We start from the raw sequence: 16337 nt of genomic DNA, 5'->3' as shown, positions 1-16337 counted from the left end.
TGTGAGTGAGATGGAGTCCTGCATTGTTGCCTGTGCTGTAGTGCAGTCCCATGATCAGCTCATTGTGACCTCAAACTGTTGGGCTCAAGTGATCCTCCTGTCTCAGTCTTCCAATAGCTGGGACCAAATGCACATGCCACCATACCTGGCTTATTTTAAAATTTTTGGTAGAGATGGGGTCTCTGCTATGTTGCCTGGCTGGTCTTAAACTCCTGAGGTCAGGCAATCGTCTCACCATGACCTCCCAAAATGTTGGGATTACAGGTGTCAGCCATTATGTTCAGCCTACTTAACAGATGCTCTATAAACATTTTTTCCTCTGCCTCTCTATAACCCTGTCAGCATAGGTTTTCTTTCATCACTCTTTTTTAGAGATAATGTCTTAAAGCTACGTTGCTTTAAGATTAGAGCATAGTGGCTATTCACAGGTACAATCATAATGCACTCTTGGGCTCAAGCAGTCCTCAAGCCTCAGCCCTCCTGAGCAACTGGGACTACAGGTGCATACCCCACACGTGCTATTTCATCAGTGTTTTTGTGGGTGACTTTTAAAATAGTTATTATGCATTTTAAATTCATTTGTGACTGAGTTCTGCCTCTTCTCTTTTCAAGAATAGAAGTTTTGTTTTTTAGTCTATAAGATGTGGAAAATATGGAGTCTTTGTATACTCCCCAGGAGAGACTAAGACGTCTTTATGGGAAGAGTGGGTTTTAAGAGTATTTTTATAGTTTCACAAAATAAAGCATTCATAATATGTATTCTTCTGTATGAGGATAGTAGTCCAGGAAGTCCAGAGTACAGATAATAAGGTTTGTATTTTCTTTTTTCTTTCTTTCTTTTTTTTTTTTTTGAGACAGAGCCTTGCTCTATTGCCCAGGCTGGAGTGCAGTGACGCAGTCTTGGCTCACTGCCACCTCCGCCTCCTGGTTCAAGTGATTCTTGTGCCTGAGCCTCCAAAGCAGCTGGGATTATAGGCTTGTGCCACGAGGTCAGGCTAACTTTTTGTATTTTTAATAGACATGGGGTTTCACCATGTTGGCCAGGCTGGTCTCAAACTCCTGACCTCAGGTGATCTACCCACCTCAGCTTCCCAAAGTGCTGGGATTATAGGCGTAAGCCACCACGCCCAGCCTAAAGTTTGTCTTTTTAAAGAATAATTTTTAAAAATTAATGATAGAATAACATACCATGTATTATTTAAGAATTGAAATCTACCTCTATTGTGAGCTTACTTGTTAGTTGATATTTACTGAGAATCAGGTTTAGGGACCTACATGTATATGTTCACCAGGTACTAATTGTGCAGCTTAGGAAATATTTAAGAAAATTCAGCTAGTTGTAGGTTGACTTTCTTGCATTTGCATTTGTTATAATGAATTTTTTTTGAACATCTGAAAGGTAAAAAATATAAAACTTTCTTATTTTGTAAGTGTTGACAGATTGGTACTTTGATAAATAAGTGCATTATTACTAATGTGTGTCATCTTTTGGAATTTTTGTAATGGGCTGTCTTCATGTGAATTTAAAATGACCAGAAGTTCTTTCTCAACTGAGATGTTACATACTTGTAATCACTGTGTTATTTTCCATCCCGTTTGTCACATTCTCTCAATCAAGCGTTCACAAAACAGCTGATTATCAAAATTTGGGGTTGGGCATGGTGGCTCACACCTGTAATCCTAGCACTTTGGGAGGCTGAAGTGCACAGATCACCTGAGGTCAGGAGTTCGAGACCAGCCTGGCCAACATGGTGAAACCCTGTCTCTACTAAAAATACAAAAAATCAGCTGGGCATGGTGGCAGACACCTGTAATCCTAGCTACTTGGGAGGCTGAGACAGGAGAATCACTTGAACCTGGGAGGTGCAGGTTGCAGTGAGCCGAGATTGTGCCATTGCATTCCAGCCTGGTTAACAGAGTGAGACTCTGCTTCAAAAAAATAAAATAAATAAAACAAAATTTGTGGTTGTTCTGATAAACTATCAGGAATGATCTCAGATTTATTTCAAGGTTCAGTCATTAGAAAGTTTTCAAGCAGTTTTCATTGCATACACATTTTGCAGTTAAATGTTATTTGGTTATATTGTTTTATTAAATTTGTTTTGTAACTATAGTATTCTTTTGTCTTTGGATAGCTCAAGTCACTATAGAAGAAATCACTCCTCTTGTCCCCCCGCAATCAGGAGATAAAGGGCAAGAAGATCTCACAAGCTATTTTCTTGAAGCACTTCTAAAATATATAGTAATTCAGGTATTTGTTATTTTCTTTGATATCACACTCCTTACTATCCTATGTGAGTGATTCCTTTCTCCCTCTTTTACCATTATTCTGTTATAGTATATATTTGCTTATTTTCTTTATGTTGGGGAGGTTGGAGGGGAAGGGTTAATGGCTTCCTTTTAATTAGTTTTAGCCTTTAAGTTTTGTAAGTGTAATCAACCAAGTGATGGTGTTAGGTGATATTTCCTACACTTATTATGTAAACTCAAATTTTAGACTCTTCTTTGGAGTAAAATAGACTCTTCACTGTTTACAAGGGTATTCCTGAGTTATAAAAATTCTCTTCATGTTTTTTTCCTGTATCCCTCTTTTCGTCCTTGGCTGCCACAATAAAAAAGACAGAAACCACAAAGGCATGTTTTTGTTGTATCTGTAATGGAAACGAGCAGCAGACTGTTACTGCTCCAGGTCTGCCACATAATAGATGCATATATTTGCTTATTTTCTTGACAAAGGAGTGACAAATTTTTACTATTGAAAATATGTTAATATCTCTTTCTCAGATAAAATCATTGGAGGGATGATGTCACTCTTAGAAAGGGATCTAGAGAGAGACATTTTTGTATATACCTTCTTATGTGAGACAGTTGGGCCTATTTTCTAATCCTTTCATTTGTGATCAGCAGTGATGCTTCATATGAAAAGCTGATAACTGTTTGATTTAGGAATCAATCTGTCAGTATGTAACAACTAAGGAGGTGGGCTGCAGGATAGCGATTGGGGAGAAATTTAATTTACACTTAAACCTGTATGTACCTTTTGAATTTTTAGGTGCATGTATTTTGCAAGGTACCCTATTCACCTTTAGATATAAAGTGTGCATACCCTGATTGACTGATGAAAATGCTGTTATTAGCGCATTTCTTGTAACAGCTCCAAACACAAAAATTCCTTATACCTCAGAAACAAACAATATAAAGGTAATTTGGATTCTAAACCAGATCACCAGAGTTTGAACCCTGATTCCACATTTTACTAATAGTGTGGCTGTCGGCAAATTACTTCATAACCACTTTGTGTTTCTGTTTCCTTATTTGTGAAATAGAGATAAAAATAATACTTATCCCATTTTGGTGTTTCAGGCCTAAATAGTGCAAAGTGCTTAGAATAAAATAATGCACTGCACACCATAAGTATTCTGTAGTGGGCAGGTGTTATGATCATCATTGTTATTACTAGTTTTTCTTTAAAAAATACTTTCGTACTTCATATAGATTTTAAATATTGTGTTACTGATTTATTGAGCTATAATTGATACACAATAAACTGCAACATTTGAAGTTTACAGTTTGATTAATTTTGTTACATGTATACATCCATGAAACCTTTACCACAATTACAATAATGTATATATTTATCACCTCTAGACATTTTCTCTGATCTTTGTTTGCTTTGTTTTCTGTTTGTTTGTTTGAGACAAGGTCTTGCTCTGTCACCCAGGCTGGAGTACAGCAGCCTAATTATGGTTTACTGCAGCCACAACCTCCTGGGCTCAAGTGATCCTGCCACCTCTACTTCCAAACACCTGGGACTACAGGCTCAGACCACTGAGCCTGGCTAATTAAAACTTTTTTTTTTCTTTTGGAGAGACAAGGTCTCACTGTGTTGCCCAGGCTGGTCTCAAACTCCTGAGCTCAAGCGATCCTCCCACCTTGGCCTCCCAAAATGCTGTTATCATAGGTGTGAGCCACCATGCCCCTCAGATCCTTTTGTAGTTCATCCCATTGAACTCCCATACCACCATTTTAACCTTAGTAATCTATTGATCTGGTTTTTTTTTTTTTTTGTCATTATAGAATAGTTTGTGTTTTCCATAGTTTTTATGTAAATAAAATCATAGGGTACATACTTTATTTTGGTCTTGCTTTGTTTTGTTTGATTATTTTAAGAATTATCTATCTTGTTGTATGTGTTAGTGGTTTGCTTCTTTTATAGCATTCCATGGTAGGGATGCATTAGTTTATCTAGTTATTTGTTCATGGTTATTTGAGTGGTCTTTAATTTTTGGCTATTTAAAGTAAAACTTCTATGAATATTGGTAAACAAGTCTTTATATGGACATACAACACTAGAATGGCTGGGTCATATAGTAGGTGTATATATTGACTGTTTCAGAAACTGCCAAGCTGTTTTCCAAATGATTGTACCTTTTTACATTCCACTAGCAATATGTAAGACTTATACAATTGCTTGGTAGAGTCAGTTTGTAATTTTAGCCATTCTAGTGAATGTGTAGTGGTATCTCATTATGGTTTTAATTTGTATTTCCCTAACAGCTAATGGTATGTTGAGTATCTTTTTATGTGCTTATTTTTCATCCATGTATCTTAGGTGAAATGTCAGTTCACTTTTTTTGCCCATTTTTAAATTTGGTTGTCTTACTAACTTTTTTTATATGTTTTAGAAAGCAATCATTAGCCAGTTGTATGTTTTGCAAATATTTTCTCCCAGTAGCTCATCTTTCCATTTTCATAGCAGTTTTTTGAAGAATAAAAGCTTTTTATTTTGATAAAGTCCACTATACTACTTTTTTGTTTTTGTTTTTTGAGATGAAGTCTTGCTCTGTCACCAGGCTGGAGTGCAGTGGCGTGATCTTGACTCACTGCAGCCTCCACCTCCCAGGTTCAAGCAATTCTCCTGTCTCAGCCTCCCGAGCAGCTGGGACTACAGCTGCATGCCACCACACCCAGCTAATTTTTTATATTTTTAGTAGAGACAGGATTTCACCATGTTAGCCAGGATGGCCTCGATCTCCTGACCTCATGATCCTCCCACCTTGGCCTCCCAAAGTGCTGGAATTATAGGCGTGAGCCACTGCATCCAGCCTTACTATACCACTTTTTTAATGGATCTGAGTTTTGGAATAGTTTCTAAGAAGTCTTTGCCTCATCAAATGTTACGAAGATACTCTCCTATGTTATCTTCTTGAAGTTTTATAGTTTTATGTTTTACATTAAGGTTTATGGTCCATTTTAAGTTAATTCTGATGTATGAGCAATGTTGGCCTTAATCCTTTGATTAAAGTAGTGTCTGCCAGGCTTTTCCAGTGTAATATCAGTAAGTATTGCACTGGGAAATCAACAAGCATTTTGTGGGGAAGTACTGTGTAACTACCTAAATATCCCCTTTCTTATAGAAATTTCACATATGTCTTAGCATCCCTTGAAGGCTTTTGACTTTGTAATTAAGAGGTTGACCAAACGATAATTTAAAAAAAAAACAAACAGCTTTATTGAGATATGATGCACACTTCATGCAGTTCACTCACTTAAAACATACAGTTCAGTGTTTTTAAAGTATATTCACGGGGTTACACAGCCATGACAATATAATTTTAGTGCTAACGGGAAACCTCATACTCATTAGGAGTCAGTCCTCTTATCCCCTAACCCTTTCATCCCCAGCCCTAGGCAAACATGAATTGATTTTCTCTCTACATATATTTGCCTATTCTGAACATTTTACGTTAATAGTATCATACAATATGTAGTCTTTATTGAATAGCTTCTTTTACTTAGGAAATGTTTTCAAGGTGTATCCATGTTGTAGCACGTATCGATACTTCATTTTTATTCCACTGAATAATATTATATTGTATACATATACAGTATTTTGTTTATCTCTTCATCATCCAATGAGTATTTGAGTTGTTTCTACTCTTTGGCCAACTAGTGATATTTTAATTCTATCATTACTTCTACATTCAAGAATTGGCTACACACTGTAGGACAAGCTTTTTCCCCTCCCCGTTTGTTTACTTACTTATTTATCTCAACCCATGTTGAGATAAATTCCTGTGAATTCATGTGTTAGTATTTACTATAGTTATTAATTTTGATGCTCAGATTGTCCTAGATTTGTCTAGTGGAAGTTTCTTCAAGCAGCCTCTTAACACCTTTTGAATTGCTTCTGTCATTGTCTGAGTGCTTTCTTACTTCCTTGCACCACAAGATATTCCAGGCTCATTTCGTACCTTCCTTGCCCACTCTGGAATCTGCTGCTTCTCTAAGGACTTGTCATTCATTTTAATGGAGAATTGTATTCACAGATACAGACACACACACACCCATAAATCTATATTCCTGTCTATCATAATGTTGATTCATAACCGATTCTCCAGATTTCAGTCTAGTACCACAGGGTTCATTCTGGTTTCTTCCTTTCCATATTTACAACTCTTTGTCAATGAGAAATGTGGCTCACATTATTCTCAGTACATTTACGTATTTAATCAGTCTTCCTTGTGCATAATCAATCTCCGATTGCCACCGTTGCCCTCCTCTGCAGACATTCTCCTTAACTTGATTGATTCTAGTACCCCATTCTGGGCCTTTGCCAACCACCTGCTTAGATGTCTTCCTTACCTTCTTAGAGTTCTCACACACTCTGTTATACTGCTCTATCTCCTTCTGTCCTCACTTCTCCAACTTCATGGACACCTTCCTTAACTGTCTCAGACTGTGAGTCCCTGCTGGACTACTGCCTCTGCTATACCCCATTCATTGATGGCCTGTGTCCAGTGCTCAGGCTCTGATTATCTGAACTTGACTGCTGCCACTGCTTACACACTCTCACCCTGGCCACGTATGTCATGTAATTTGTATGATTTTTGGCTGAATTATTCAGGAAGGGACAAAAGGGAAGGAACTTTAAATTTTATCATTAGTAGGACCAACTTTTGCATAAATTTTCATAGTTTTTTGAAATATATGTATAATATGTTTATTTTAATTTTTTTGAAATACACATATTTCTAATATTTTTCTAATTTTTTTGAAATATACATAATGTATGACAATAGACCAATTTAAAAGATTTGTCCTTATGCTATGTATTACGATCATTAGTATTAACAGTTCAGTGTATTGTAACCTTTTATAAGCTTGTTTATAATTGTTAATACTTGCATTTAAGAGATTCTGTCTTCTGGAATGATTCTAATTATATAATTTATTTTTAGGTAAAAAGTTTAGAATGGAAGAATAAAGAAAACCAAGAAAGGGGATTTTCATTTTTGTTTTCACATTTTAAGAAATATTACTTGCCTTATATTTTTCCAAACATCTGTAAGGAGAACAGTTTATATCATCCTATACTTGGTAGGTAATGTTCAGAATTTTCTGAAAGATCACATATAGGAGTAAAATAATGTCTCACTGTAAAATTGGCATTTGTTACTGCAGGAAACTGATCATATTTAATATTTGTATTGGTTGGTACAGATATGTTACCTAGATTCATACTGAAAGTGAATTTGTATTAATGGGAAATTTTCAATGAGAATGAGAATTTTTTTTTAGAGATAGGGACTCACTCTGTCACCCATGTTGGAGTGCAATGACATGATTATAGCTCACTTCGGCCTTAGCTGAGGCAGTCTTCCCATCTCAGCCTGTCCAGTAGCTAGGACAACGGTCATGCACCACCACATCTGGCAAGTTTTTTTTTTTTTTGTAGAGTTGGGGTCTTGCTATGTTGTCCAGGCTGGTCATGAACTCCTGGCTTCGAGTGATCCTCCCACCTTGGCATCGCAAAGTGCTGGGATTGTAAGCATGAGCCACCACACCCAGCCAGCAATGAACAGATATTTTAAAAACTTATTTTCTGGATTTTATCCATTAGAAAAGTTAGCCCACCAGAAATATTTGTGATGAATTCTTGTTTGGTATGATCCTTAGATTATATTATAAATTTTCTTTTTAGGGTTCCCCCCATATGGGGGTTCAATCAAGTATTAGTCTTATTCAAATCCTATATTAATAATTACATAGTCATGTTTTGTCCAGTACTTATTATAGGTTGGTGCAAACGTAATTGCAGTTTTGCAATCACTTTTAATAATTATTGTGCCAGTATATCTCTTGGAGCCTTGAGCCTAGAGCCTTTTGTACATATCCTGGGTTAGGAGCATATCTCTGCCATTTATAGATGGTATTGGTAGTCTGTAGGTAAATTGTCTCTTTCCCAGAAAGATTTTCCTAATACCAAGTTTAGGTGACTAACAGGCTCAGGTAAAACCTCGTATTTTGTATGACTTCAAAATGTGTGCTTCAGTGTTAGGCTAATTGAAGTAAGCTCTTATTTATTTCAAATGGTTCTGGAAGCTTCTTGGTACTTACGTAGGTTCATTGAACTTTTTGATATTTTGTAAAAAGACATGTTTCCATAGTTCTATGCAAAATCTAATAAATTTTGAAATGTCATTTTTGTGCTAAAGCTACTTCTAAAACTAGAGTAGCATAACAATATTTTCTCAAATATTTAAAAATGTAAGTTTTTCTAAACATAATTTCTTTCTTATTTTGGTTTTTATTTTCCTTTTATTTTGCACAGACATCCCACAAATGAGACCAAAGCCACATTATGTCATGATAAAGAAAGATGCTGAAACCAATGAAGCAATCTATTGTACAAAGGAGCCTTTCATTAAAGCTCGCGTTATTGTCATTCGTTGGCTGGTTTCTTTCTGGCTGGAGCCAAAACCACATACAGGACCTCATATTCCTGGGATGGAAGGTGAAGTCTTGCCAAAGAATATTCAGGTAATGCACAAATGGGGCAGGCTTAATAAAGTTAGAAATGGCTTTTGAGATTTACTCCACTGATTTCAATTGCCTTAGGTGGAGAGTACACTCAAAACAAGTAATTTATTTGTATAAATATATTTTATAAATGCAAATTTTAATAATTATAGAATTAAGAAGTTTCTTAATAAATGAAACGGGAGGTATAGAAGATAATTTCTTTAGTATATCAGTCTCATCTTCTAATTTATTTCTATATTTTATTTTAATTATATAGTACTAAAAATATTCTGAATTGTAAAGATAAATCTTACAAGTGAAAAGAACTGTAATCAAATGATAGGACCTTCATAGCCCTTTTAATTTGGGGATGTTCGAAAAATGCAGATTTAAAGTCCTGTTCACACCCCCTTCCCTCTTTTTCAACAAAGATACCAAGTCTAGAAATGTGATATACAATACACACCAATACAGTGGAAGAATTAATATTTCAAGCTATTGTTTTAGATTTAACAATTTACCTCTTTTTCATACTTCTTTTTTTTCCTCCCTTTTCCCTCATTGTACATTTTTCTAAACATGTCTGTATTACAGTATTTTTTACTATTTTTATTTTCCTTTCCTCAGATTTTCGTAGTTTTAAAAATCTTAAACCATGTGTGTTTTTTCTATAACACCTTAAATCTTTTATAAGTAGGATAAAAGGTATCAAGTGTATTTAATTCATCAGAATTCAGAAAATTTGACTTTTATTCCTGTTAGTTTTTAATTTATCTGTAGCAGACTATATGGTGTGTTTTCCCCAAAAACTTTGCTCTAAGTTCTGTGTGAAGAACTATTAAATGCGAAAACTCTCAAGCAGAGCTTTCTGCTTTCTGATCCTAGAACATAGTGGATGAAAATCATAAATGTTGTTTGATGGGAAAGGCATATTTGAGACCATTTATTTATGCTCTCTTACTTTATGGATGACAAAACCAATGCCAAAAATTGAATAACTTAACAAAGTAATTTATCATACCACAAAATAGTGCGACTTTTGTCATACAGTAATGTGCTTATCACCACCTTAAGACTTAATTTTTCCATGTCTGTCTGGTTAAGCTTGATCTTCAGCCTTGGTGAAAATTCCATTATTAGAATTAGAGAATTTTCCAAGTTTTCTAATTTTTTTTTTTTGTTTCATTTCTGCCTGTCATAAATTTTATTCCTTTTCTTTGTTTTTTGTTTTGCTTAAGAAGCTTTTACTTATGTAAATTTGTGTCCACAGTAAAATAGAGGTGTTTTTAAACATTTAAGGTTTTGTTAGTCTGGTGTTAAATTATTTACTTACTCTTGAAGGTCTGAGCTGTCTCTAACTGCATTATTCATCCATACAGCTTTAATTAGTAACTTGTTTGAACTGCAAACTAACTGAGAAACATATATAACTATAGGTGGGTAGATGATTAATTACCACACATTTTGAAGTATCTCTGTCACTTAGTTGAGTTACTTGCATTGCCACTTTATTTAGAATGGCTTTTAAATGAAACTCTATGCTGGGAGCTTAAGCAGTGGTATAAATCACTTGGGAAATGCTTTGGATTTTGTCAGTGTTACCTATTAAACGACAAAATACACAGTTAATGATTATGATATTGTTTCTCTCTCTTTCTCTCTCTCTCTCTCTCTTTTATTTTAGAGAGCAGCTGCTAGTTTAGTATCCAGAGAAGAAAGCAAAAATGATAATGCTGATAAAGCAGACAGAACTACAGAACCAGAACAGTCTCATTCCAATACAAGCACTCTCACAGAGCGAGAACCTAGCTCGTCTAGTCTCTGTAGTATTGATGAAGAACATCTCACAGACATTGAAATAGTTCGCAGAGTTTTTTCTTCTAAAAGAAGTAACGTAAACTTTGTGACAGAGATATTTCGTCAGGTAACATACCTCTCTATTTTTAAAATATAAGGAAGGCTTTTATCTTTAATACTAAATGTACTGATTTTTAGCTGGGAACAGTGGTGTGTACTTTTAGTTCTAGTTACACAGAAGGCTGAGGTGGGTGGATCGCTTGAACCCAGGAGTTTGAGGCCATTTTGGACAACATGGAGAGACCAAATCTCTTAAAAAAAAAAAAGAGAAAGAAAGAGATTACTGATTATTAGCTATTTAAAATTTATTCTTCATGTAGATTTCTTTAGTTTATACTTAGTTTATAAAATTTACATCTAATCCTTTAGTATTTTCTATTCTTTACATATTTTAGTTTGTGATACTTTTAGCTCACCATTTTTCCCTTTATACTCTTTTTGTTACCAGAATAATTTCTTAAATTACTAATTGCAGATTGAAACCCTTCTATCATTTGATTAACAAACTGTAGTAAAATTATTTCATCTTTCACTCTATCATCAGTAAATGGTTATATGAAGGGAGGTTTTTATTGCTTTTATCCTCAAGGCTTAATTTTGTCCTCTAAGGCATTCTGAAGTCAAAGTTGGTTTAAGACAGATATTTCTTGAACTCCTGACCTCAGGTGATCCGCCCGCCTCCATCTCCCAAAGTGCTGGGATTACAGGCTTGAGCCACCAAACCGGGCCCCTTAACACAGATATTTCTTAGGGAAAATATAGAAAGAAAGGGAAAGAACAAAAACTATTTCACATGAAGATAGCTGGAAATCCCTAAGTGCACATTCTCAAATACGTAGAAATTTTGTGGAAAAGAAACCTTATGAAAACTACTATTTGCTCTTAATGGCAAAGGTACTTTTATAAGTAAACAACATTGAGTTTTGCAGCTGAGAGGGATCATGCAGGTGTCCCAGGAAGTAGATGAGTGGTAGATCTGTAACTAAAATGCCCACATCTGGGTCGCCATGTCAGTACTCTTTATTCAGTGCCATACTTCGTTCACATGCCAGGGAGCTCTCTAGGCAAAGCAAATAGTCTTGATCTCCCACACGTATTTATTGATGTGTAAAACAAAGCATGAGACAGCATTAGCCTTGTCAGCCTTGGTTAAAGAAAGAAGCTTGTTTTAATTTTTTGTCCGGTGTTGGCAGTGGTTTCAGCTGGATTTAAGGTTTGTGTTAACAGAATATGTAACAATCGGGAAAGGGAAGATACTTGGCAAATAATGTTGGAATACTTGTGGGAAATGTTAAAGCTTATAGAACTATTCAGGCTTTCTAGTTCTTGTGTCAGTTTAAATAAGTTTATTTTTCTAGGCATTTGTTTATTGTGTTTGTTTTCAAATTTGTTGACAAAGCTCATCACATCCTTTTATAATCCTTTTAACCCCTGAAGTATTTATATTCAGGTCCTCCTTTTTATTCCCATCAGTACAGTATTTAATTGCCCTGGTAATTTTTAAAATTTTTTTGTAGAGCAGTGTCTTGCTGTGTTGTCCAAGCTGGTCTTGAATTCCTGGCCTCAAGCAATCCCCCTGCCTTGGCTTCCCAAAGTGCTGGAATTACAGACATTAGCCCTATCCCTTGTTTGTTTTTTTTTTTGATGATGATTCTTGCCAGAGGTTTGTCAGTTTTATTAGTCTTTTCTTTCTGTCTTTTTCTGTCTTTTCCGCCAACCACCATTTCTTCTCCTGTAGTGGTTATCATATGTTTTAACATGCATACTTCACTTTTCAGGTTGTAAAGTTTTTTCTTTTACCCTCCTCCTAATCAATACAAGGACCTTAGAGCCCTACTAGTCTAATTTTCCCCCCAAACATATATATTATTATCAAGTAATTTAATTCTATTTTTTGTGTTGATGTATATTTGTTATATATTTGCCACTTTATTTTATCATGAGTTCTTCCATTTCAGATCTTCTATTTAGAATCACTTTCCTCTGTTTGAAGTTCATCATTTAGAAATTATTTTATTCAGGGGGATCTTGTTTCAAAAAAAAAAAAAAGAAAGAAATTATTTTAGTGGGTATATGCTGGTATCAAACACTTTTAATTTTATGAGGTTTTCCTAACTTTATTGAGGTATACCCAACAGATAAAAATTGTATATATTTAAGGTGTACAATGTGATGGGGTTTTTTTTAATCTATTTATTTATTTTTATTTATTTATTTTTTCACACATTACTCAGTAGGGTCACTCAGAGCAATGTGATGTTTTGATATAAGTATACATTGTGGATGATCACTACAATCAATCTGATTAACATAGTAATGGCCTTAGATAAAATTTCATTTGCTTGTATATGGTTAAGAATACTTAAGATAAAATCTTTTAGCAAATTTCAGGGGTAAATTACAGGGCTGTTAACTATAGTCAACATGCTAGATATCGAAAACCTGTTCATCCCATATAACTGAACCTTTGTACATTTTGATCATCTCCCATTTTGCCTACTGCTCAGCCCTTAGTCACCACCATTCTACTCTCTGCTTTTATAAGCTTGATTCTTTTAGATGGCACATTTAAGTGAGATAATACAATAAGTTGTCTTTCCATGTCTAGCTTATTTCACTTAGCATAATGTCCTCTGGGTTAGTCCATGTTGTTGCAAATGTTGGGATTTTCCTTTTTTTGTTATTTTGAAACAGGGCCTCACTCTATCTCCCAGGCTGGAGTGCAGTAGTGTGATCACAGCTCACTGTACTCTCAAACTCCTGGCTCAAGTGATTCTTACGCCTCAGCCTCCCAAGTAGCTGGGACTACAGGTGTACACCAACGTGCCTAGCTAATTTTAAAAAATTATTTTGTAGAGAGGGCTTCTTGCTGTGTTGTCCAAGCTGGTCACCAGGTCCTTGCCTCAAGCACTCCTTTCATGTCGGCCACCCAGTGTGCTGAGATTGAAAGCATGAGCCACTGTGGTTGGCCCTAGGATTCTCTGCTTTATAAAGACTGAATAATTGTGTGTGTGTGTGTGTGTGTGTGTTTGTATTTACCTGTAATTTCTGGCTCTCTACTCTGTTCCACTGGTTTATATGTCTGTTTTTTTATGCTGGTACCATACTGTTTTGATTACTGTTTTGTAATATATTTTGAAATCAGGAAGTGTGGGTACCTCCTGCTTTGTTCTCCTTGCTGAAGATTATTCCAGATCTTTTGTTGCTTCTTCATAGAGGAATTAACTGCTAATTTATGAACTTGAATATTCTGGTTTCTTCAACAGTTATTTCTTGTTGTAAATTTATAAATTATCACTCTGGTTTTATACATCAGTTTTTAGCTATGGCTAATATCAGTTTTTCCTCACAATTCACATTTAGCATGTTGAGAAAATCATATTTTGGAATCTGCAAGGACATAGGTCTCTGGTGTGTAGTAAATTCAGACCACTAGGTTGTAGCCTGACAATTTGTCTAATATTTTAGCACTGGAGGATATTAATTTTTTGAGATTATTAGACTTTATTTTTCAGTGTCCTAGACTGACAGCAAAATTGAGTGAGAAGTATACACTAATTTTTTAAAACAGGAATTTTTCAGTATCTTAAAACAGAATTTCTTTGAGATCTCTTTTTTCTTTTTGATGAGACGTAGTCTCACTGTCAACAGGCTGGAGTGCAGTGGCACAATCTCGGCTCTTTGCAACCACCACCTCCCCGGTTCAAGCAATTCTCCTGCCTCAGCCACCCAAGTAGCTGGGACTACAGGTGTGTGCCACCATGCCCAGCTAATTTTTTGTATTTTAGTAGAGATGGGGTTTTGCCATGTTGGCCAGGATGGTCTTGATCTCCTGACCTCATGATCCAACCGCCTCAGCCTCCCAAAGTGCTGGGATTACAGGCGTGAGTCTCTGTGCCTGGCCTGAATCTTTTTAAGGAAGGCTGAGCTCTTGCTACAACTGTAAAATAAATATTCTAATAGCAGGCAGTGAAGATCAAAATCTTGCCATTTGGCCATTAAAGCTGCTAGCATATGAGAGTGATAATTTAGGAATGAGTTGGTTAAAGAAAATAGCACATAAAGTAGTTTACTAAGGAATTAATAGCAAATAAGCTAAAGGATTAACAAACAACAGTAAATATTCTATTGATACTGCACATCAGCTTTTCATCATTATCTTGGGAGCTGACTTTTTTGCTAGTTTCATTCAGATAAAGTAAGTTCATGTGACCACTTTATTATTATTTAATATACCTACTAATAACTCTAGAATAGAAAGTAGCAGGTTTTAGGTAAAGGTTTTGTGATTTTTGAGGTTGATATTAATAGGTAGTATCATAAAAGGAAAAATAAAAGCAATTTAATTCTATTTGCACCTAAAAATAAAGTAAAAATATTAACCCATAAACACAAACATGCACAGGGAAAGGACTTTGGGTGATGAGATCAAGAGTATTTTTGCTGCTTTATTTTTGCAAGTCTGGATTGTGTCAAGGTTTTTTCCATGAAAATGTGTATTCGTGTTGAGGAAAATATCTATTTTTTTAAGATCCCAGAAAAAGAATTACTATGAGATCCTTCTTTTAAATTTTGCCTTATTGTTAGACTATAGAACTTGATTATATGTAAAATGAAGTATGCGAGTCTTAACTTTTTTCTTTGTATGCTTAGAAAAGGTGAGGTATCTTATTACATACGATTTTTATTAGTTTTTGGAGGCAAATTTAACTTTTGTTTTAAAATCAAAATCTGTTTTAATAGTAATAGTTCTTAAAAAGACAATGATGACTGGGTGTGGTGGTGTGTGCCTGTAGTCCAGGCTACTCAGGAGACAGAGGCAGGAGAACCGCTTGAGGCCAGGAGTTCCAGACTAGCCTGGGCAGCATAGCGACACCCTGTCCTAAAATAATAAAAAATGTAAAAACCAAAATAATGTAAGTTACAAGAAAGTGTAACTTATTATGAAAAGTTGTATTTACATTGGGCTTCATAAGAGCTCAACTATTTTAGGAAGCAAGGAATATCATCATTCTGAGCAATACAATTTCAACTAATCTTTATTTCTTCCACTTGAAGTCATTGCTTATCAACCAAAAACATTCCTATATCAATATGCAAATAATTTGGAGACAACAGGCTTTTTATGACAATGAATTGATTAACTTTTAAAAGTTGTTTATATCTCACATTTTATAGTAAGATAGAAATACATGTACAGCAGGTCTTTAAGAAACATTGTTTAACTATAATGTTGATGACAAAAATTCCCATTTGTATGTTCTCCCCATGTCTGTGTGGGTTTTCTTGAGGTACTATAGTTTCCTCCCACATCCCAAAGCTATGCACATTAGGTAAATTGGTGTGTCTAAATGGTCTCAGTCTGGGTGAGTGTTGGGGTATATGTTGTTGTACTCTGCAATGAAACAGCATCCCGTCCAGGGCTGGGTTCCTGTCTTGCCCCTGAGCTGCTGGAATAGACTGGCTACCAGTAATCCTGATTTAGAATATTAGGATAATTAATTGTCTTGTTTTTATTAATCTTCCTTAAATGAGCACATAGCTCACATTTTTTTTTTTTTTTTTTTGAGACAGAGTTTTGCTCTTCTTACCCAGGCTGGAGTGCAATGGCGCGATCTCGGCTCACCGCAACCTCCGCCTCCTGGGTTCAGGCAATTCTCCTGCCTCAGCCTCCT

The 16337-nt window shown here is 35.3% G+C and overlaps 1 protein-coding gene across 1 annotated transcript in view; it reads left to right on the top strand.

Annotated features, from left to right (window-relative positions):
- The window catches only part of RALGAPA1 (Ral GTPase activating protein catalytic subunit alpha 1), a 285382-nt gene that overhangs the window by 72254 nt on the left and 196791 nt on the right, over positions 1–16337 (top strand). Inside the window, exons 7-10 of the mRNA XM_037739396.1 lie at positions 2136–2251; positions 7242–7380; positions 8615–8823; positions 10490–10729. Coding sequence (XP_037595324.1) covers positions 2136–2251; positions 7242–7380; positions 8615–8823; positions 10490–10729 — 704 coding nt within the window. The remainder of the gene's footprint in view (positions 1–2135; positions 2252–7241; positions 7381–8614; positions 8824–10489; positions 10730–16337) is intronic.

Source organism: Cebus imitator, unplaced genomic scaffold, assembly GCF_001604975.1.
Source record: "Cebus imitator isolate Cc_AM_T3 unplaced genomic scaffold, Cebus_imitator-1.0 Scaffold69, whole genome shotgun sequence".
Taxonomy (NCBI): Eukaryota; Metazoa; Chordata; class Mammalia; order Primates; family Cebidae; genus Cebus; species Cebus imitator.
This window is presented reverse-complemented; position numbering and strand designations above follow the sequence as displayed.